The sequence below is a fragment of the Neodiprion pinetum genome, chromosome 3 (assembly GCF_021155775.2).
Source record: "Neodiprion pinetum isolate iyNeoPine1 chromosome 3, iyNeoPine1.2, whole genome shotgun sequence".
Lineage (NCBI taxonomy): Eukaryota > Metazoa > Arthropoda > Insecta > Hymenoptera > Diprionidae > Neodiprion > Neodiprion pinetum.
The window spans coordinates 2,458,385-2,481,309 of NC_060234.1; the positions used below are offsets into that span (position 1 = coordinate 2,458,385).

General features: G+C 35.0%; 1 protein-coding gene across 2 annotated transcripts in view; it reads left to right on the forward strand.

The window, feature by feature from the left end:
- cpx (synaptic transmission protein complexin) overlaps positions 1 to 22,925 on the forward strand; it is a 244,457-nt gene that overhangs the window by 69,859 nt on the left and 151,673 nt on the right. For both annotated transcript variants that reach the window (XM_069134805.1, XM_046618891.2), the window contains exon 2: positions 18,027 to 18,205. In XM_069134805.1, coding sequence (XP_068990906.1) covers positions 18,151 to 18,205 — 55 coding nt within the window. In that variant the 5' untranslated portion in view covers positions 18,027 to 18,150. The remainder of the gene's footprint in view (positions 1 to 18,026; positions 18,206 to 22,925) is intronic.

A 22,925-nucleotide genomic window follows, 5' to 3' on the forward strand; every position in this document is an offset into this window, starting at 1 on the left:
TACTTTGTACACATACCAACCTGCGTTAGACGTCCTTTCACCTCCGGTGTTTGCGCAGAACCAACATCTTCACCTGGAGGCGAACTATATATATATATATATATATATATATATATATATGTATATATACATAAATATATATATATACGTATATGGTATGTACGTACGTGTATATATATGTATATATGTATGTATATTACACGATGCTCATATCCTCTACTTACCTGTCCTTCATACGGGATGTGTGCAAATAGATGTCTGGTGGACGACACCATTTTATATCTAAAAAAAAGTGCGGATCACTTTACGAGAAGCTTTGCGACGCAACTTTTTATATCACGTACCGTACACATATTAAGCTTGTATTACCAACGTAATGTTGAAACTTGAAAAAAAAAAAAATTCTAGTCGAACAATCTAGCGGATCGCTGGTTTCGAACGGCGAACCGTGTTTGATGAATGTGAAAAATGAGAATGAATAAAATATTGTTATTATTGTTGGATTAGATTTTGGACGGAAAGATTTTTATTTTTTTTTTTGCGTGTTTATTCTTGTGCGAAAAGTCGAACTTGTGAAATCTCCGTCTTGTAATACATGTCAAAAAATTTGTTGGTTTTTGAAAGATTTTTATATATATATATATATATATAAAAATATGTCAGTCACTGGGGGCGTAAAGGGGGGTTAGAAAAATGTATAAAAAAATCTACAATGCATTTATTAGAGTTGGAAAAATGATGTAAAAGAATTGCGGACCTAGTTCAGAAGGGTGACGTGGAATGCCCCGTATATTAGGAGGATTTTCAAATCGTACGATGATAAATCGAGGCCTGCACCAGGGGTGGGAGAATTTATAGGATTTAATAGAAAATAAAGAGGACAGTTTCATATTTTTTCCGAATCAATCAAATATCGTATCGTTGTTGAAATTTTGGCGTTAAATTTCAGACCGTTCAATATATTTTAATGCAGCAGTTAAATTTTGGAATTGAATTTAAACGTTATGAAAGAAGCATTTTAAAAATTGAAATAAAAAATTATAATTCTATATTATAATTGTATATTATAATTGTAGAACCGCTGCTGTGTCTAAAAGATGACGAAAAAAATTTTAAGTTAATGAGTAAAAACTTGTTGGATTACGAATATTGACAAAAAGTAAGAAAACAAAAATAAAATAAGCAATCCGTGACATGCATAAAATCTCGTTCCGAAGGCCCTCTGATTAATCCGCGACATTGTGCTTTTTTTTTTTTATATTCCTTTTCTCTTCCTTTATCTCTGTTTTCGATTCATTCTTTTTTATTCCATTTTTTCTTCTTTTTTTCATATAATTCTTGTTCGAGTTTTGATCGAATGGTAAAAAAATTCTCCGTTATAACCATTTTTTCGCTCTTTTTTCTCTGTCCATAATTTTTATTAAACTTGCTTACATTGAATCGGTAATTATTCAATATTTTATTCTTATCAAATATATATATATATATATATATATATATATATATATATATTATATATATATATATATATATAGGTATATATATTTATTTATTCTTGTAATTTATTCATTATATACTTTCGATAATTCGATTAACTCTTTTCAGTTCAACTTTTACGTACAATTCACTTATTATTTGATGAAAATGCGTGCGAGATATATCTTGGTTAAGATTTCTACCCTTGCGGGTGAAATTTGTCGGAAAAATTGCAAAACTGTCGCAGGGTGTTAATTTCTAACTGGGTAACTTTAGATGTAAATTCAGAGGTGGAATTAGGGATCGTGTTACGTTTCGCTTTCTATGAAATGTCGCTCCCTGCGGCGTAAAGACGTCGTATCACAGGTACGAGTACAGAATTTTACATTCTGTTCCTTTTTTTCTCGCCAAAAAAAAACAAACAAACAAACAAGCAAACAAACAAACAATACATTATTCACATATAATTTTGAATCGCGTTACACATTGAGAAGGGTTTGATTTTCTTCAATGATTATTTATTTTCATAGTAAATTATACTGTACGGTATTTAACGTTTTTTATTAAGTGCTGCAGGAAAATTTTGTGACAAATGTTGTGAAAAAAAAAGAAAAAAAGGAATGAAACATTTTTTATTTATTTTTATTTCTACACCTTACGGACTTTTGTATGCAGATATTAGTTTATTTTTTTCGTATCGTTTCGAGTTGTACTTAAAAAAAGAATATAATGTTAAAAAATGAGCCACCCTAATGCTTGTATACGTGTACGTTGTACATATTGTAAATTTGTTCATGAAAGATGAAAGAAAAAAAAAGGAAAGGAAAGACAAACAAAAAAAGGTATCGCGGCCAGGAGGTTGGAAATAATTTGCAATCCGATACAGCCGTAATCGGATTGGTTTCAAATATGCCACGACTATGACGACGAGTAATCTCCACTGCGTCCGTTTATGTATCTATATATTACATATTTACACACACATACATATATGTGCACATGAAATGTATAATATATTGTGAAAGGCTCGTGTGGAAAATTGCCAACAAATAAAAGTAGGAATGGAAAAGAAAAGAAAGAAATAATAATAATAGATGAGAACAAATCGAACTGAAACTCGATGTTGCGACGTCGATTCGTTTTGATAAATAGTTGTGATGAATTTTTTTTTTTTTGTTTCCACAAATTGAGATTTCAGCTGGGACGAGTGAAATAAAAATTATCGTACCATGGGAAAATAAATTGCCAACGTAATCATTGTTGAATAATTTGATTTTCATCTCGTTTCCATTCTCGATTTTTTTTCACCGTACGCGGGAGAATATTTTTTGCGAAATTTTTTCCATCTCACCAACGTACAGGTACGTAAGTATCCGATGGTATCTACGCGACGTTTGCATCGGTTGGATGTAAAATGGAATGAAACAAGGTGGCGGAGTGGTTAAAAGCTTCTCGACGTTGCGGGTCGGGAGTTTTAAACAGGGGTTGACCTCCTGCCGCGATGCCGGGGTAACGGGAACACCGACGTTGAGGGATTTTCCGATAGACGGGAACATCGTCTGCACGAACGGATAGATGGATGGATGGATGGATGGATGGATGGATGGATGGATGGATGGACGGATGTGCCTTCGTGTAAAAGTATATACGGTCTGTACGTATTATACGAGTCGCGGTACGTACGTAACGTACGTGCGATTTTAGATATTTTTATGTTATCAGGGAAAATTCATCCGTTGAATAATTATTATCGAACTGCAAGGGGGAAGCTGCAAGGTCAAGTTAAAATGTAAACAGATCACAAATACGAAAAGGTTGTCTTGTCGAGAAGAATAAAAATTGATGATGTGAAAACGTATGTATAAAGTTATACCGAATTTTATTTTATTTTTTTTTTTTTATTTTGGATAAAATTACGAAGAGAAAAATATCGAATCGCGAGAATACCGAAGAGTCGAAACGTCGACTTTTCAAACGTCAGGCTCTTGCCTTTTTCGAAAATCTACAAATCCGAATTTGTCAACCACGACCGACCGAAGATTAGAAAGGTAAGAATCCCGGAAGCCAATAAGACGGAACGGACAAAATACCGAAAGGTTGCAGGACTTTGGAAACACGTTTATTCCCTCAAACGCAACGCGACGATTTGCAGCCAACGGATGACGCGTTACGCTTGTGAAGCGAGACGAGAAAGCTGACGTGAACGTGGAACGCGATTCGACGTGACAATGTCGCGGATAAGTTGAACGCACGGGGAAAAAGATGCGCCGCTTAAGTGTTATTAAAGACACGTTGCCGGTTCCTTTGCCTTCGTTTCTTCTTCGGCGACACTCGATAAGACTGGCGTCGAGTTGACGAATTTCACAAATTCCGAATTCTCGGGAGATTCGCTATTTCGGCCTTTCGCATTTTGCGGCTCAAGGTTTTGCTCCTTCGGAACTTTCATTTCCGACAGATAGTTTTTTTCATTTTTTTCACCGTTCCGAGTATCAGCCGCTCTCAATTTTCAATTTGGTAACGTTCGTTTTTACGTATCTCCACGTTCCGCGCTTTGTTCATTCGGAATGCCGGCTGTTCTGAAAATACTTTATCGGATAAAACAGAGTCTGGTCCGGGTGACTTATCGAAACTCCCACTTCCGGTAGATTGATCATTCGTCTACTTTCTGGTATTTCAGGATTTCCCCCCTCACCCTAGACATGTTCGCGACAGACTGTATATTACAGACGTACAACGGGAGGCACGGAGATCCAGTTTCCCTCGGTTTGATTCAATTACGTCAAAGCCTTCGTCAAGGCTGATCAAGATCGTGGCTGACGATGAGGCGAGGCGTCTTACTTGCTTGTAACTCGTCTGCTGAAATCTTAGATATTCGAGTGTGGTGGGGGTGGTAAAATCGAGTTTGCAAAATCAGAGATCCCTGTTACGCCTAAGCGTGGTGTGCGTCATCAGTTGCATTGAAACATCGACAAATGTGCTAACGAAGCTGTGAAAAGCGACAACCCCGATGCTTTTCATTGAAGAGAGAAAAATTATTCGATACATCGACACCGTGTTTTTCTTTCTTTCTTTTTTCTTTTTTTTTTTTATGAATTCTTCAGCTCCTGTTTGTCGCGAAAACAAAAAAAAAAAAAAAAAGGAAAAAAAAATTAGGGAGATAATGAGGAAAAGTCCAAGATTGAGAAATAATGAAATTCGAAATTTCTTGACCATAATTTAGTTAGGGGATGAAAATAATTATATCCATGAGTTGAATTGCAGCGTAGAAACATTTAACAAACAGAATGGCATGGATTTTTCAATTTTAATCGGTAACTTTCATTTACCTTTTTTCCATCTTTTTTTCTTATCTCTTTCAGTCTTATCACGCCAGGGTAGAGATTGATTTGAAAAAAAAAGTGAAGAAAAAAAATAAAAATTCCATCGAACGAAATTTTGGCTTTACACTTTTTGAAATTGACTAATTATGACGATACCTGATGAGTAAAAAATTTTTATTCGATCTTTGATCCTCAGAAATGTTGCAACTAACGGAGAATCGAGTAATTAAAAAATTACCCGAGAGCGACGATCGTGAAGAATTTGTCCCATTAAAAAAAAAATAAAAATATGCTCAAATGTATCGAAAACTAAGCATTAAATTGAAAAATGTTTCGGACAAAAGTTGTTTCACGTAATCGGAGACATCGGATGAGTATCTTAATTTTTGCGTCCGGGGCCTCTGCTTCAAACATTTTCGTCTTCAAACAGGCCCAAAACATTATACGAATTTTTCTCGTAAAGAAAGTGGCGATACGTAAATTTTTGCCAAGAATTAAAAAAATGAGAACATCAGTTCTCCACGATGAACAGAACTCACCGCACCGTTGCTCGTCGTTTTTTCTTTTTCTTTTTTCACAAAGAGAGGAAAAATGGAACGAAAGAAGAGAATGAAAAGGAAGACGGGGGAAAAAAAAACGAAAATATCACCTACCCCCGCATGTATTCCCAGGGGTTTTTGGTTATCGCGGGATCCTAGCTTCGGTCTCCCGGGGACTTTACAACGGACAAAGGGATCCCATCGCGAAGAACAAAGTATTTCTCTCTCTCTCTCTCTCTCCCTCTCTCTCTCTCTCTTTCTCTCTCGCTTTCTTTCTTTCTTCTCGATTAGCAAAAGCAGGCGCCAAAAAATGAAAAAATGAAACGAACCGAACGAAGGAAAAACTAAACAAAAAACAAAAGAAAATGAAAAAAACTAGCTACAAATGTATGGTCCAGTGATTAAGTTTCGTTTATAGAACTACGGTGAAATTTTTTTTCGAATCTTTTTCTTCTTTATCATCCGAGAATCAACGGACGAAGAATTTCTGGAAAAAAAAAACAAAAAACAACATTTCTTCAACTCTGTTATTTTTTTTTTGTTTTTTTTTTTTTATAAGAACGAATACAGTAATTACCGTTGTATTGTAAGATTCAAAAAAAAAAAATATACAACACATATGCATAAATTCTGTACATGATTGTATTACGACGAAGTATAACTGTAATATTTTTAAAAAAAATTATATCTCGCAGTTTTTTTTTTTACAGAATCTTTTAACTTACGGGATTGGATCAGAAAATAAGGAGAGAGTGTTGGTGTAAAAAAAAAAAAAAAAAAAAAAAAAAATACCAACAACAATAATGATAATAACTGAGAAAAAGAATGATTAATTATTTCGCTCGTAGAATTTGTCTTTAAAACAGCCGCAAACGCGAATTCTTGACAAGTTATTCAAAACTTTGTATATAACCTGTAAGTATACATGTGTATATATTATATATCGTCTATGTAAAATTGTATAACTTATATACACGTGTACGTATCTTCGGAGAAGAGATACGAGAGTAGATTCAAACACGGCGGGAGGGTGAACTAATTTATACCGCTACTCGAGATAATTAAAAACTCATCTCATCTTCAGACTTTAAACTCCGGTTCAGTGAGTGATTCGTGTAGACGACTCGCTGCGCCGCGTCTCGACTAACCCCGACTTTTCCACTTGGGTTCGGATGAATATTGTACGAATTAACCCGTTTATACTTTAAAATTGAAACGTCCGGTCAATGTGCCGTTGTTCGAGGGAAGAAATACTTTTCGGAGGATCTTGAGAGGTTTTGGACATGTTTTTGAAATTTAGTTTTGTTATTTTTCTTTTTTTAATTTCAGGTTTTTCGTCGCAACGTGAGAATAATTGTAGAAAATTAATGGCGGCGTACCGATTTTTTAGAAGAAAATTTTACCCCTATATTTCGTATGATTGACAATTACTTGACTATATGCGGTATTTATAATGTGAAAATTGTAAAAAACTAGAATCTGCGTCGAAATTGAGAGTGACGGTACGAGAAGAGGGCAATGTTTTTTTTTTTGGATTATTTCTGATCTAGATTTTTTATGTTCCGTTTTTTGTTTCTGTCTTCTTCGGATAAGAATATAAACAGATTTTTGATACATGATAATTTTAATTGCGTATCGAATGCAACCGTTTTGTTTTGTTGTTAGTATTTTATTCGGAGTGGCTTTTACGAATTCAAAGAGTCGATATTGAATTTACGGACGAAATTTTTATCACGGTAATAATGAAATTAAAGTTTTTGTATTGAGAGGTTTTTTTTATTTTTTTCATTTTTTTATCTCATCGATACGATAAATGAATTTTTACAAGCTTGCGTGGGAAAAATTTTACGATTCTTCATTTTTAAATCGAAGCAGATTGAAGATATTTACCTTGTTTTCTTGTCAAAAAATTGAGACACGATAATACATACCGTGAAGTAAAATTTAACGAGTTTTCTAAAATATTCGACGGATGGTAACGTTGAAGAAAAAATCGTGTAAATTTTTTCCATATCGTTTTATCGAAAGATTTCGATTAATCTGAGCGTACAGTTAATGGGTGAGAATTTTGTAAGCTAACGCATCAGTTAACATCGAAGTAAAAATAATTGAGCGAAGAAATCTGGAATGAAATTGGAAACAAATTTTCACAGACACCTTTATTCACTTTCCCCTGTAACGTACGAAAAATTTATCACGATACGCGTGTCACCGTTTTTCGATTATTTTTCTCATCGTCAAATCCGTTCAGCGAAATTGTGTGTATAATAATGTCACGTGTATTGTATTACGTAGATATTAAATACGACGGAAATTGATTACCGATAGTAATACCGGTTAATACGATTCGGGGCTCTGCGGTTCCAGTATTACAATAATAATATCACGAGGTATACGATGTACGTCCGTGTATGTATGTATTTATGTATGTAACGCAGAGGTTGGGAATCTGGTTTCGTTCCTTTATATATACCCGATTCCGGCGTATACATAAAAATTTTATACCCACCGCGGAGCTGATCGGCTACATTTTCTTGGAGGAAAAGTTTACACGGACCGTTTTTATTTACCATTATTTACGTAGGAGGCAACCGATTTAGATGTATGTATAGTATGCGTTAGAATGCCTAAGAAAAAAAAAAAAAAAGAAATGAAACCTCTATTTTTTTTTTTTTTTTTTTCCGACCTTCCACTTCGCGAAACCATAGTTTATAACGTAATATTAAACCTCGTGAAAGGAAATCGCTGTGCGGTTTTTTTCACCGGTGCGGCATCGAGTTTTTGTATTCGCCATTTGACGAACACGTAGGAAATCCAATTTTAACGGTTGGAGGGAGATAATAATTCTTCTATACAACGGACGGAAGTCCGCGTGGTAGAAAATTTTTCGTACCGCACGATCTTCGAGATATTCGAGATTGCGTAAAACGTGATTTTTCGCCTTTTCGAAAACTCTCCGTTGACTGTGCGCGATAAATATTTCCGAAAGAATATAATTTTTTTTTTTATTCATCCCTCTTGTCAATTGTTAATGATGTTACATGCATGTGTTGTATTGTATTATATACTCGATATATTTTCAGCGCTGAAAGTTATCAGCCAATTGTAAAGTATGTATGAATTATTTCTCAATCTTACTGTTCTTATACTTGGTTCTTGTCAATTTTCTCAATTCTTGTCGTCTGGGGTTGAATTTTTAGTCTCTTAACCAATTGCTTCCGTAGCAATGTATTATAACATATTGTTGAATTCTGACGTAAAGCGGAATTAAATTTATAACGAATATTAGTCAAAACTGTAACAATATACATACGTATCATTTTCTGAAAGGAATTTGAAAATTAGAATAATGATAATAGTAACAATAATATTAATAATAAGGAGAAGAAAAGACGTCGTAATTACGAGGCTGGGATTTTGCAGTTTCAATTTTAATGCAAAGAGGATTAGGATTAATCGAGGTATTCTGGTACCTAGTCTTTTTTGCCGTTTAATTAATTTCGAATCGTCACGTACATTGTACCAATTAATATTTTCGATAAGAAAGTTTTCTGTTTTTTTTTTTTTTTTTCTTCACGACTCAGTAAATCAACGGATAATACATTTTCCATATTATTATTACATTGTCAAAGCGAATCTGAGAAGATGAAAAAAAAAAAATAAAACCATAGAAGAAGAAGAATTCTTATCACACGTTGGGGAAATCTTCGCACACTGTATATTGGCCCGGGTGGTTTTTTTCATCTACATATTATATCGCAGGCATCAATGGCTCTTTGAGAATCAAGTTGTGTGCAAAACGAGGTGGAGATTTGTCGATTCATTGATACAGAATCGTTGAAATACTTGTCACACCGCTATGCCTGTTTCAATAATGGAATGAAAAAAAAAAAACAAAAAAAAAAAAAGTAAGAAACGCGCGGTAAAAACATATCTGGATAATTGTAAAGAATTTATTTGACGTGTTTGAAATGTTGTTCGAGATCAACGTCGTGTGTCGTAGGATGAAGTGAAGTGAAAAAAAAAAAAAAAATATGAAATGAAATGTAAAAAATATACATTAAAAATGTACGCGAACGAAAGGATCCAGGAGTATCCAAAAAAAGAAAAAGAAAAGGAAAAGTTTAACTATAAAAATATACAGGCAAAACTTTTTATTACGATCCAGCGTTCGAAATTTGAATACCTCGAACGTCAAAAGTTTTGGGTACAAACGCGTTCTTCCTCGTTTTAATAATATATGCAATATGTATGGCGTATACATATGTATATAAGTTACATACCTACACGTACATAATATACATACATATATGTACATTGTAGCAGACCCTGCGCGTCGACGCGTATAATTCAACAATTGCGAAAATCTGCGAACCATGAGAAAAGCTCAGCAAAAAAAAAAAATCTCGATCCATCTTTCCTCAAGATGAAAAGAGAAACAAGAAAAAAAAAGACCCAAAACGAAGGAGATGAAGATAACAAATCGCTTCAATGCTCATTGATCCGAAGAAAATAACGACGGTTAGAAAATTGAAATATAAATTAGGGGTTGATTCGTTAATTTTAACCCTTGTTTTACAGCCTGGGGTATAAACGAACCCTCGCCTTTTCTTTTTTAATTGATGTTTTGTTATATAAGCTGAATGGTTTCGAAAAGTAACCTTTCAAGAACTTCGGAAACAAATTTGAAACGAAAATACTTGACAGTTTATTTTTCACAACAATTTTTGTCGCTGGGGTACAGATGACCCCAGGGTGTCAAGTACGTGATTCTACAGAATTGTACACGAACAAGGGTTAAAGTTGACAAATTAAAAATTTCCACTTGGCAGTATATTCAACGCGGAGTACACTTGAATGAAATTTGTAATTTTCTTTTCGACAAGTTTTTAATTGTCTTTTTACAAAATCGGCAAAAAACGGTTTACCTATTTTCTTGCTTTTCTTTGTTGTTTTTTTTTTTTCGTCTTCTTCTTCTACCGTTTTCTCAAACAAACGAGTAAAAATTTGTATTGTAAAATGTACGTGTATCGAGAACATATCGAGATTAGATCGCGGTTGAAATTAACGATTTTATTTTATCGCTGCTTTTCAACGAGACTTTCTTCCGAATAGCCTTATTTCTCGAGTTCCATGGGGCGGTGCATTGTTTACGACCACGACAATACTACAATTCTATAACCATAGTACTACTTCAGTATTATATCGCAGACGAATGAATCTGCCCTGGCTGGAAGGCAGCGTTCATTTATCATTCGAGATAATGCCGTTAAAGCTGTACCAGCCTGCAATCGCGTTGTAAATGTCAGCCGCTGTGTTTCGTATCTCTGCCTGGGTATATAATCACGTATACATATGTATATATATATATATATATACAGGTATATAATATGGGTATGTACAATACAAATTGTATACGTACAGCGAGAAATGCATTATGCATTATGTACAAAGCACCTTTATTATAAATATGCAAACGCAGCCAATTAGTATCGATATTCGAAAGTGGAGAGAAGCAAGAAATTTACGAAATTGTTAAAAACGATGAAGGGGTTTTTTTTGCATTTCCGCAACATTTTTTTACATCTGTTGTACAAAATTCGTTTTTTTTCGTCAAATTCAAAAATAGGAGAATGAAAATGTGAGACCTCGAACTTCTCGTTTTCACGCTGCAGGTTTCAAAGTTCACAAAACACAAACTGTTAATAACCTAGAAACTGAGATTCCTGATTAACGATTCAAAAGCTTTCGTGTATCATATTACGTGAAAAGATGAAAATTTTTTAATTTTTTTTTTTTTAACCACTACAGTTAATTCGACAATACAAATTTCAAACGTCTGAACTTGGATTCGTTATCGGTAAGCCAAAAAACTTGAGCCTAGTAATTTCAACTAAAATCATTGAAATGATTCCACAAACTTTTTTCATTTTCGGGGTGATTGCACCAATTAGAAAAAAAAAAAAAATTGAAAGCACAATTTTTACGTATATTGTATAAAGCAGCGAGCAAGCTGCAGCATTGTTATGGATTATATCGTTTTCGTTAAAGCTGCGCTTTCGGATCAGCGAACTTTCCGGCGGAAACTTGAGATCCGTGCTCTTTAAAGGGCCGATCAACTTCCGACCGACAAATTTTCTGATTTCCGGACAAAGCTACGTAGGGTGAGCTTTCGGTGCGGTCAGCCGATTAATCTCTTCGCACGATCCATCAGGAAACTGTCATTAACTCGGGAACCGGAAAGAAAAAAAAGTCAAAGTAAAGAAACGAGAAGAGAAAAAGAGATACAAAAATAATTTCAATAATAATAATGAAAATTCGCTTACTTAGAATGTAAATTTGATACAAAATCTAAATTTTTGTGGTTAAATTTTGATCGAAAAATAAATGTGCACTTCAAATCTTGAATCGATTCGAAATTATGACGATTTAAAATGAGGATTTTCAAAAGCACGCCGTTTCGCTTTGAGTTTATTTCCCATTTGTCTTTAAATTGGAAAATTAAAAAAACAAATTTTCCTGTTTGTGAATAGCTTGACTTCTGAATTATCTAAATACTAATTCTTGTAGGAAATTTGACTCTACGTTGACAAAGTACTGTGATAAAAATTTTCCAACTCTTGTTCGAATGAAGAAAAATAATTTATTCTTCTTACCGCACACCCTAATATATCCATATATGTTTATACTAAACGATCATAATTAATTACGTCCCCAGATGTGAAAATATACTTTAAGATACTCGTTGTTTATTACGCACGTACGCATCGAGCGTGCGTATACAGGTATGTAATAAAAGATTCCTCGGAGTCCCGTAAATTAAGCGGAGGAAAAAGGGAACTCGTGCGGTGTTGGATAATTAAATTAACCACCGGAAATACACTGAGCTCAATTTACCTTTTCATTAAATTTTTAGGAATGAATGCGTGTATCCACGAATGAAGCGGTCTGGAATTTCACTATGGAAGAAAGAAGAAAAAAAACACAGACGGAACCAAAACTTGGCGAAATTTGACGTCCGTTTGGACAGTTGAAATTCAGAACCAAGCAAATACAAGAAAGTGTATAATTACAGTGAATTTGTTTATGAATTCAAACTTTTTGTCTGATCGGTGCGAATTTTCTATAGTTCCAACTTTTTTTTTTTTTTGCTCTGTTTTGCTTTTGTTTTTATTTACGTATACAGAATAGTTCAACAAGAATCCAATGAGTTTAATTTATTCGTATTCGTGTAACGATTATGATTGATATATTTCGATTTAAATGAGCGTTACGAATATTGATTTTAATTTTTATTTTCTTCCCACGTGAGAATGGATGAAAAAAAATAAAAATTAAAAACAATACACGTATGAATTTGTGAGAAAAATTGTTGGAGAAAGATTTGAAAAGTTGTTTCGCAAGAAATGGAGAAGAAAAAAAGAAATTTGCGAAGTTCTATCCATGTGTATATATATATGGTCACGAAATTATTATCTATATATTATATAGACATTGACGCGAATTCGAGGGGGGAAAAACTTGTGCGAAAGTGGGTCAAGAAAATAAAAAAAAAAAAAAACACCAGAAAATTTGTAGACAGAGAAAGAAAACTAGATGGAAATAAAAAACTGGGTTTTGGAAGAGAGTGCGAGTGAGAGAGTGAGAGAGGGAAAAGAATGAGAATGAGAAAAAGAAAACAAAGAAATTGCGGAGGGAACACGGGGCGGAACAAAAAATATCTTTACGTTAAAAAGAATAGAGCGAAGATTTTTCGCGTGTTTAGTTGCGGCTTATGCAAACTAAAACCGAATTTGAAATCAGGATTCTTCTACTTCAGCTAGCAAATCCGTGCAGTTCGAGTCCTGCAGGATCAAGAAGCGCGGGAATTTAACTTCTGGTTCAGCCTGCAGAGTTGAATCGAGTCTGCTCTCCTTCTCTCTTTCTCTCTCTCTCTTTCTCTTTTTCCCTCCCTTTTTCAATACTTGAAAAATTTTCAAGGAGTTCCGACTTTCAAGCTCATCTGCTGTTTGCTAACGCCTAAACACACACGTACTTTTTTTCCCCCTTTTCTTCGTTTTTTGCTTCTTTTTTTCCCTCTCTCGCCCGTCTAGCTTCGGGGCCGAGTTTTCCCATCGATTTAGCAATTTTTCTGAGCTTTACTTTCTTCCTCTCTTCCTTCGTTCCTTCCCTTTTTGCCTCGTCAGGCTTTATTAATTTTTATCAAATTTGCAAAAACTTGGGATCGGTGTTTTTTCTGCGCGAATAACGACGAAAAAACGGAGAATGAGGGAAAAGAGAAACACTGAGAATCGGTGGAAAGGATGACTGCGATTCTGTTGACTTCGAGATGAAAAGTGAGGAAATGAAAGAGAAAAAAAAAATTGAACAACTTGAAAATCTTTGAAGACTTGTGCGATCCAAATATAATATACCTGCAATTAATTAATAAACTACGCGATTCTGCATAAGGTTTATAATTCTGAGCTGTTGACTAAATTTGAAACAAAAACAAAAACGAAAAAAAAAACACGTGGCTTATTTCGTCTCATTTTTTTTTTTTTTTTTTTTTAATTGAACGGTTTAGCAGATACATGATGTACCTACATGGTATACTTATGTATAAAAATACTTAAGATGCGAAAGTCGTTTTTTTTTCCTTTGTTTTTTAAACCAGACGAGTGGTATCCTTGTACTTCAAAGAAGAGAGAGAGAGAGAGAGATGGAGAGAGAGTGAAAAGAGGAAAAGTAAGGGATGAAAATCAGCCAAGTGGGCAACGATTCGTCGATGAACTGATTTCGCGTACCTTGAGTTTCAATTATCACGATGATGATGATAATAATAATAATAATAACAACGACAACAATGATATTAATAACTGCTTTTATCTGTGCAAGCGCCGTTTTTTTTTTAATAACATGAAAGCTAAAATCTCATTTACAAATCTCGATGGAGTAAATCAGTTTATTAAATTGATTATAGAAATTTGACCATATGTTTTATAATATGAAGGAAAAATTTTCAACATCAATTGTAGAAGGTTTATAGATAATAATTCTTGGAGAAAAAATGGTTTCATTTTTGAATAAAATTAAATGAATATATTTACATTTTGAGGATTTTTTTTTTTCGCAAGCAGACGAATTTCTCGAGAGTTTTGGAATTATAATCAAAACAATTATACAATTTGATGTTTTTTTTTGTTTATTTATTTAATGATTTTTTTTTTTGCCTCTCCGCTCAAGAAACAAATCATTGCAAATAGAACTAGAGGTTGAACGGTGTAAATTGCGTAACTGCTGCGTGAAAATTCTGACCTATTCAGGTGAGCGTGAGATTCCCAAGCTCTCCGCATACTCATATTTATATCAATATTTGTTACGTATACGTTTTTGCTAGAAAATCTCTCCTCCGGATTATATCCCGTTTCCGGAGGGTTTCGGGTTACCTTTCTACCCACTTCTCGACGGGTAATTCTATCCCGTTGTGCCAGCTATGCAACTCGTGTATACATATATATGTATACAACGTACAGAGGGTTAGGCGAGGGTTGTCTTCTTGTGTAACGAAATCTTACACCCTATTTTACACACCTTGCGAAAGCTTGATAAACCTGAATTAGATTTATATACGTTATATATATATATATATAAAAGGTATCGTGTCGCGTACACTGAGAAAAATTTTATTCCTTACAGTAACTAGAAAAATTGAGTAAAACGGGTGTCGTTGAAAAAAAAAAAACCGTTTGAGTATTGTTGGAATTACGAAAAACGAGGCACTCAAAACCATTTTGCGCTATCGTCGATCCTTTTTTGATTATTGCTACGCAAAAAACAGTTTCCGAGGTTTGCTCTACTTTTTTTTAGTTAAACAAGGCTTCAACGTCGACTCGGTTTTTTAGCGTTATTTTTATTGTCAAAATTGCGATTTGGAGATATGTATTAATTTTTTTTATAAAATCAGATTATTTTACAAGTTTCAAAATATTTTATCATCGTTGTCTGTTCAACGAACGATCGATTTGAAACAATTGCGTTGGGTTGACGATACAATAAACGAAATATTAAGAAAAAATAATCACAATTACGAAGCATCCATCCAACACCGAGTATTAGGCGAAATTCATAATTTACATTTTCGTTGTTGATTCTCATTTTCATTTTCGCCTTTTTTCCTTTATGTTCCCGTCGTGTTTCGGTCAACAGAAACCGAACTCGACGTATTTTTAAATTTCATACGCAAAAGGGGTGAGTGAAATTAACTTTTTTTTTTTATCCCCCGACAGCTTTGTCTCCCCTCTCTCTCTCTCTCTCTCTCTCTCTCCCCCGGTATAAAGTATACAATGTCCATATTATGTCTATGTGAATACATATTATGTATATATGTTGAGAGAGAGAGAGAGAGAGAGAGAGAGAGAGAGAGAGAGAGAGAGAGAGAGAGAAAAGAGCGTTTACCCAAGATGTTTACGAAGCAATCGAGCCATCCTGTTAATTAATTTACTCAATATTCAAACCATGTACTCTAGTCGTTACGTACGTATACATTATGTTCACGGACACTTGTGTATCAAGCATATATGTATATATATATATATAAATAACATACATTATACGTATAACCCTGTTGTGAAATTAATTCATCCTGTTTGCGTGTGTAATTATTACGAGGTGAAAGCATTTCGAGCAGCAGAAAAAGCAGCGCGTGAGGGTGAATTCGAATTCATTTTAATCGCTCCGCACTACTTCCGGTCAGAACAAAAAGAAATCTTTCACTAATCTTTAAGAAAGAAGCGGTTCTTCTTCTTTTTTTTTCTATTTTTTTTTTTATGTTCTCGATGTTTAAAAAGGCAGTGAATTTTACCGTGCATATATTTATCGTTAGTCGATGTATTAAAATGATTTTGAAAAGTAATTAGTTTTTTGTTCCCGTTTACTCTTGGCTTTTCGATCGTGTAAAAGTGTCGAAAGGTTTGAGCAATAATCGAAGTAATATTGATTAAAAAAAAAAAAAAAATATTATAATCGAGAATTACAGTTCGAAAGGTAAATTAATCGCAAAATGGGTTGAGTTGGAGTTTAATGAACGATTATATTACTTTGAAAAAACTTGAAAATGGAATACCTGAAGAATTATGAAAAAAAAAAAAAAAAAATCTGTACATTTGATCGTCGTATTTGAGGAAATTTGGAAAACTTGTTTGTTTGTTTATTTTGTGTAGGATATAGCCTTATTTTACCATCGCCGCAATTTATGTACCTATGTCTAATATCGTTGCATAATAAAAAGAACATTCTCTCTCTCTCTCTCTCTCTCTCTCTCTCTCTCTTTCTCGCTCTCTCGCTCTCTCACTCTCACTCTCTGTTTTCATTCCAATCGGAAGTATGCGCGGAGCGAAAACACCGAAGGTTGTGCAGTGTTTTCCACGAGGTTAGCGAGGCGCCCAGACGTCGCGACGCCCGATTTCTGCAGAACTGCCCGGCGTCGTCGCGTCGCGTCTCCTTCATGTGGCGTCGGTATCGCTTTACCGTCTTTCGCCAGCTTCCATTTTCCACACACACACACACACACACACGCACACACGTGTATACTTTATTATTTATTCTCTTCATTCTTTGCACATACACAATTAGACGTTCTCTTTTCTTCTGTGTTGTTTTTCTTCTTAACGATATTCAATCCGCAGCGGTCGCATTTTTTAGTTTGATTTGTTTTTTTTTTCCAAATCCCCTTCGCGCTTGAAAATAATGTTTGTGTTTTCCGTAGGAAGCTAACAAACTAATCATAGAGAATGGATTTATTGAATCTACCAAATTATGCGTGCCGAACAAATATTGCGAATGAAGTGTTTTTTTTTTTTTTACCATTTCCAACTCGAAGGAACGTTACGCGTATTAATAAAAAAGTGACGGGGGAAATATTTTGTGTCGTCGAGTGAAACGAAGTTTATTTGAATTAATGTCAAATTTCTTGTACAATTTTTTTCTTCTTATCAGCGCAACCGGCGCTACGAATAAATTCTCCACGTCTTTTTTCGGTTTAAGAAAAAAAAAGCTCCGATCAATTCATTTGTCTGTTCCTGTTAGCTGTTCCCTGTTTCGGTAACGGTTGGTTTTTTTGTCGCCGGGTGAATTTGTCGCAACTGTTGTACAAAGATAGAATTTCTGCAAGGTGTAACTTGAATTTTTTCTTTTGTCGCAGAATTCATCAATTCACACGCATCGTGAAATTTTTGATAAAGGATTTTCTTGACGCTATACAGCAAACTTTTATATCATTGTATGATAAAGTTATCTTATGTCTAACTGCGATTGTACATGATGCGAATGTTAAAACATTATATATATGTATATATATATATATGTATGCGTGTATTATCCGCAAATCCAGCAGCATGTCCGGATTATAGTGACGTACGGAAGAGTGAGATGGTTGAAATTCTTCTTTCTTAATGAGCTTTTTTTTTTACATCCTCCCTAGCTGACTTTCAAACCCCGCAAATACCTGCCCACTTCTTAACGAATATATCCGCGATGCTGGTGTAAGGGAGAAGAAAATACGGGGGAGTTATTAGCCGCTGAGACCAAAGGGGACGAGGGATGGGGGGGATCGATATTATCCAGCATCCGACTCATAAGACCCGCTCGCCACAGTAGCTCTTCTTTCCTCCTGGGAACTATACTATAAGAAACCCTTTTTCTCTTCTTACAGTACGCAGGGCTTAGAGGGCTAAGACAGCAGCGCGGAAGAGCAAAGAAGAAGTAGAAGAAGAAGAAGAAGAAGAGAGGGAAGGAAAAGGAAAAGAATCTAAGGAAGCGGATAAAAGTTATTCAAGATGGCGGCGTTCGTGGCCAAGCAGATGGTCGGCAACAAGCTCAACGCTGTCAAAGGTCAGTCATTACAATGTGTAATTTTATTCATCATCTTTCCCGTTATTTCCACTTGTGTCTGTGCGTGTGTTCTTCTTTCTCTCGGAATAGAGTATATCAGAATTTATGACTGTGTTTTGTGATTTTTTTTTTTTTCTTTCTCTCTTTTCTTCGCGACACAAGGAACAATTCATGTGATAATCGAGACCGAGAAGAACCGATTTTTCTACAACGAATGAATTACGAATCAATGGAACCGGACGAACGGAGCTTGTTGATTTGATCGCGTGAATTGTCGCGGGTTCGTACATGTTTTGTACAGTGTTTCGAGACTGCGATATGACGTGGCGAAAATTTATAGACGGGTTAATCCGCAATGCTGTGCGTACGGCGGTTAAATACATAATACCCTCGTCGATATATATGTGCTATGTAATGTGATTCGGACGAAGTGGAAACTTTGTCTCAAAGTTTGCACAGATTAATTGGTATCTGGGTAACATTGTGTAACGTGGGTATTTAAGTTTCCGGACGAATGTATGTACGTATATGCATATGCCTATAAATCGTGCTAACAAACGTGCGATTTGTATGATCCAAGTTATTTCCTCCAACAATGAATCGAATCATCTAGAACGCGAACGGTGGATGAGTCATCGTTGAAACGTTATTTTTTTTTCATTATTAAACGATACTTTTTCTCACACGAGAGATGATTGAAGATATAACATTTGATAAGTATTTTTTTCTTTCGTATTTTTGATTTTTTTGATTTTTTCTTATTTTCTTTGTTCGCGGATTCGTACGTACGTAATTATAGAAGAGAGAGGAATCAATGAACGAAGATCGTCTCGTAACGCGTTTCAGATTAATTTATTTCACGAAAGTTGTAGATTTTTAATTTTTTCCGTGGTGTTTTATTTTTCTTCTAATGATGCGGATTACAACTGTTATCCTTGTCGAACAGTAGGTTTGCAGAACAGGCTCTTAAACAGATTCCCTTACCGACATTGTTACCGACGCTTAACCAAGACGCAAACCATTTTCTGAAATTTTCTTGGGGTGGTGATATTCTCACTTGACCGAGTGTCGGTAATAATGTTGTTGTAGGAATCTATCTCCAGTATCGTCCGTGTACATATACTTTGAATCGTTGCTACGGCGGAGAAAAAAAAAGATTGAAAAATTGTTAAACAGAAGTAATAGTTTCGTTTTGTAAAATTACAATTCGTAGTTAAAGATAAAATTGAATATTCCGCAGAGAATTCGAATCAAAGATCGATTGTATAGAGAAAAAAAAAGAAGATAAAACGCAAAACGTTGGCGATCTTCGGAAATTCTCTACGCGCATAATTTCCCCCATTCACCCCCCCACCGTATCGTTGACGAAAAATCTCCACGCAGACGGACCCGAGTTGCGGGTCCAGCATTGGAGGGTGGATTCGGCGTCGCCCTGCTATGCCAGTTATCGCCGTAAATTTGGGTATATTTTCATGATGCGGCTACGGGGAGTGTCGGTATTACCATACATTACCATAACGCGCGAGTTTATCTCACCCCCGTCGGGATAACGGGGCAAACTTCGCCCCCTTCCTTTCCTTTCTGCCCTCCCCAAATCTACCGCGACACCTACATGCATTATACATATGTTCGTGCGTACAATTATGTATAACAATAATGGTAATAATAAGGTTTATAATGATGATAATAATAGTAAGAACGGTTCGAAGGATCGAACTTCTTAGGTTACGGAAATCGTTTTTTATATTCGTCAAATTATATTTGTATAATTTTTATAAAATCTACCGTCTATAATTCGAGAAACGAGGCATCGGTGTTCAAATCGTTCTTTATCCAATCACGTGCAAGATGTGATGAATTTTGATTTCATCGGGGTTGATTTTTTATCGCAAAAACTCGGTTCTTAGTATCGAAAGATTTTTAATGATACGGATTTTCATTGATTCTAGGGTACTGTAAATTATCGTATGCTTGGAAGAAAAAAAAAAATTTGCTGTCGTTAACTCGTTGTTCCTTCTATCGGATTACGTATCTGTGAAAGGTTTGGTTTGAAATGACATTAATTTCTGATTTTGAAACTAAGAAATATTTATTTTCCGTTATACAATATCACATATACAATACATCGTAGTGTAACAGTTTTTTATACATTTTTCCCGATTGCTTGATCAACCGTATCGTAATATTATCGTCAATCTTCCTCCGAAACACACAGGAATAAAAATGATGTAAATTTTGGAAAAAAAAAAAAATAAAAAAAAATAAAAAGAGAAAGCAAACGATTTTCCTGTTCTTTTTGATCACCGTTATACCTAATTCTTTTCTATTCGTTTTCTTACTTCGTCATTTTATCAATATCGTTTAAACCTCGAGGTTGTCGGCAAATTCAATCCATGCACCAAGAAATAAGGGTGGGCCTCTCCGTCCGACGGATCGAAGCAGCGGTTTACCGCGAATCCGAAATCGCCATCCGTCCGTCCGTCCATCCATCCATTCGTTCATTCATTTATCCATCCGTTCGTCCGTCTATCGGAGAACATCGGGGATACCGTTGAACAACTCCCTGTTCCCCCAAGTTCCGGTAATGGGAGTTAAAGGACTCGCGGTTGATACCGAGAATTTCCTACAGACGCAATTCCCACGCCACTCCGAAATCCTTACGCCCAACCCCCGCAAAATATAACCCCGCTGTACATGCCAAGCCGTCTCACGATCCACCCTTGGACATCCATAGAATTTTCGACGGGTGGTCTAATTACGCTGAAAGCAATCGGCAATCAGCAATCAGCAATCAGCGCGACTCTCTCTTTCTCTCTCTCTCTCTCTCTCTCTCTCTCCGTGTCTCTATATTTCCGCAACGTTCGTCATGAGTTTCATTTCTCTTCAGCCTTTTCCTTTACGCGGATTTTTCAATCCCGCCGATCTCGTGCGTTCAGAGGGTGTCGAGTGATTTTTTTCTGTTTTTTTGTAACCTGTCGATTTGAGCGTGTTTTCATTTCGTTTTTTTCTTTCTTTTGCTTTTCCTTTTGCGAATTATCGTTGAAACGCGATTTGAAAAAATTGAATCAGGTGTAACGAATTTTTTTATATCGGACGATTACGAGACGTGATGATCGATGATTCTGAAAGGGAGGTGTGTTTTTTTTTTTTTTTCTCACTTTTTCACTTCTTATACGTGTAACGAACGATCGTTCCTTTGAAAATGACAAAGAAAAAAAAAAAAAGAAAAAAATGGGAACATTGAATGAATAAAATAAAGGGAATTTTTAATAAATACGGTTAATTGCTCGTTATCATAGTTGGCCGCGGTGGGGGTTATCGACGAGAAGTATATAACGCACGCGTACAATACGTTGCACGCACACACACGCGCGCGCGTATATATACCCGTACGCAGTACGTCCAGGAGGCAGGGTAAATCATTAACGTGAAACTAAAAGCATGCCCGAGCAAATTGCGGTGCTTGAGTGCAACACGATGACCGGAGAAACCCTGCAAAGCTTTTATATACGCGTGTATTATACAGGTATATAGCTATGTATATATGTATATAAACGTATATACATATATATACATTATGTATGTACGTATAGGTATTCGATGGAGGCGCCTCGCGTAATTGAATGTCCGAATTTTCGTTATATACTAGATACGGGCGTGCTGTATACACGGATGTATTGTAGAGGCACGGGGATAAATTCAATTATTTCGCAAAACGCTCGATAATTAATTATTACGATTATTTCATTGGCACTGATGTTTGTTTTTTTTTTTTTTTTTTCCTCTCTCTGCCCGCCGGTGAGGAAAAAAAATGTGCTAGAAATATTTTGCGTAAGATTGTTCTTTGAAAATATCGTGACGATATGCTCGAGGAAGAAAAAAAGTGTGAAAATTACTCGTTGCGGTATATCAGTGGTAAAAATAATTTCAGCGAAAGAAATTAGGAGCGTTTATATACATATATATACATGTGTCATGTATATATATGTGTGTGTGTGTGTGTGTATGTATATATTTATAAAAGTTCGCTTCGATTACGTGTATTCTGTAAATTTCACTCGCAATTCATTATTCATAATTGGCACGCTGTATAATTATACTTGATACGATACGGTACGGAAAATTTCCCAAATTAAAAGGAGGAAATATTATTTCAGGTATGAAAAGGGAATTTCGTATATCTATAACCTATGTGTGATATGTGTATAGCATGTATATTACAAAGGTATGCTTGAAACAGCACAGCTAGCTTTTTCAATTCTCTCTGAAACTTTTTGCGCTACGTGTTTTTGTTTTCCTTTACGTTTTTACCGTTTCTTTCGCTTTTATCTTTATTCCGGTTTCGTTATTCGTTGGAATGACGAGGAAAAAAAAAAAAAAAACAGAAAAAAGCTTAAAGGCGGGGAAAACCGTGTAGATTATATTCTAAATTCGTCACAAGCGACTTTTCAAATTGGAGGTAATTAATTTCTTCCTGATCTTTTTTTTTTTTTTTTTTTTCTTCTCGTTTTTCTTCATCTGGTGAGGGTAAAAATAATAACGATAAATATAAAGTCTCGACTTTTTGAATGAGGAATAATGGCGTTTGTTTTTTTTTTTTTTTATAATATAAGTATGGAGTATAAGAAATATACAGTACACCTACATTTTATGTACCTATTATATAGGTGTACATATATGTATGTATAAATCATAAAGTTCTTAGATCAGTCGTTGGAGG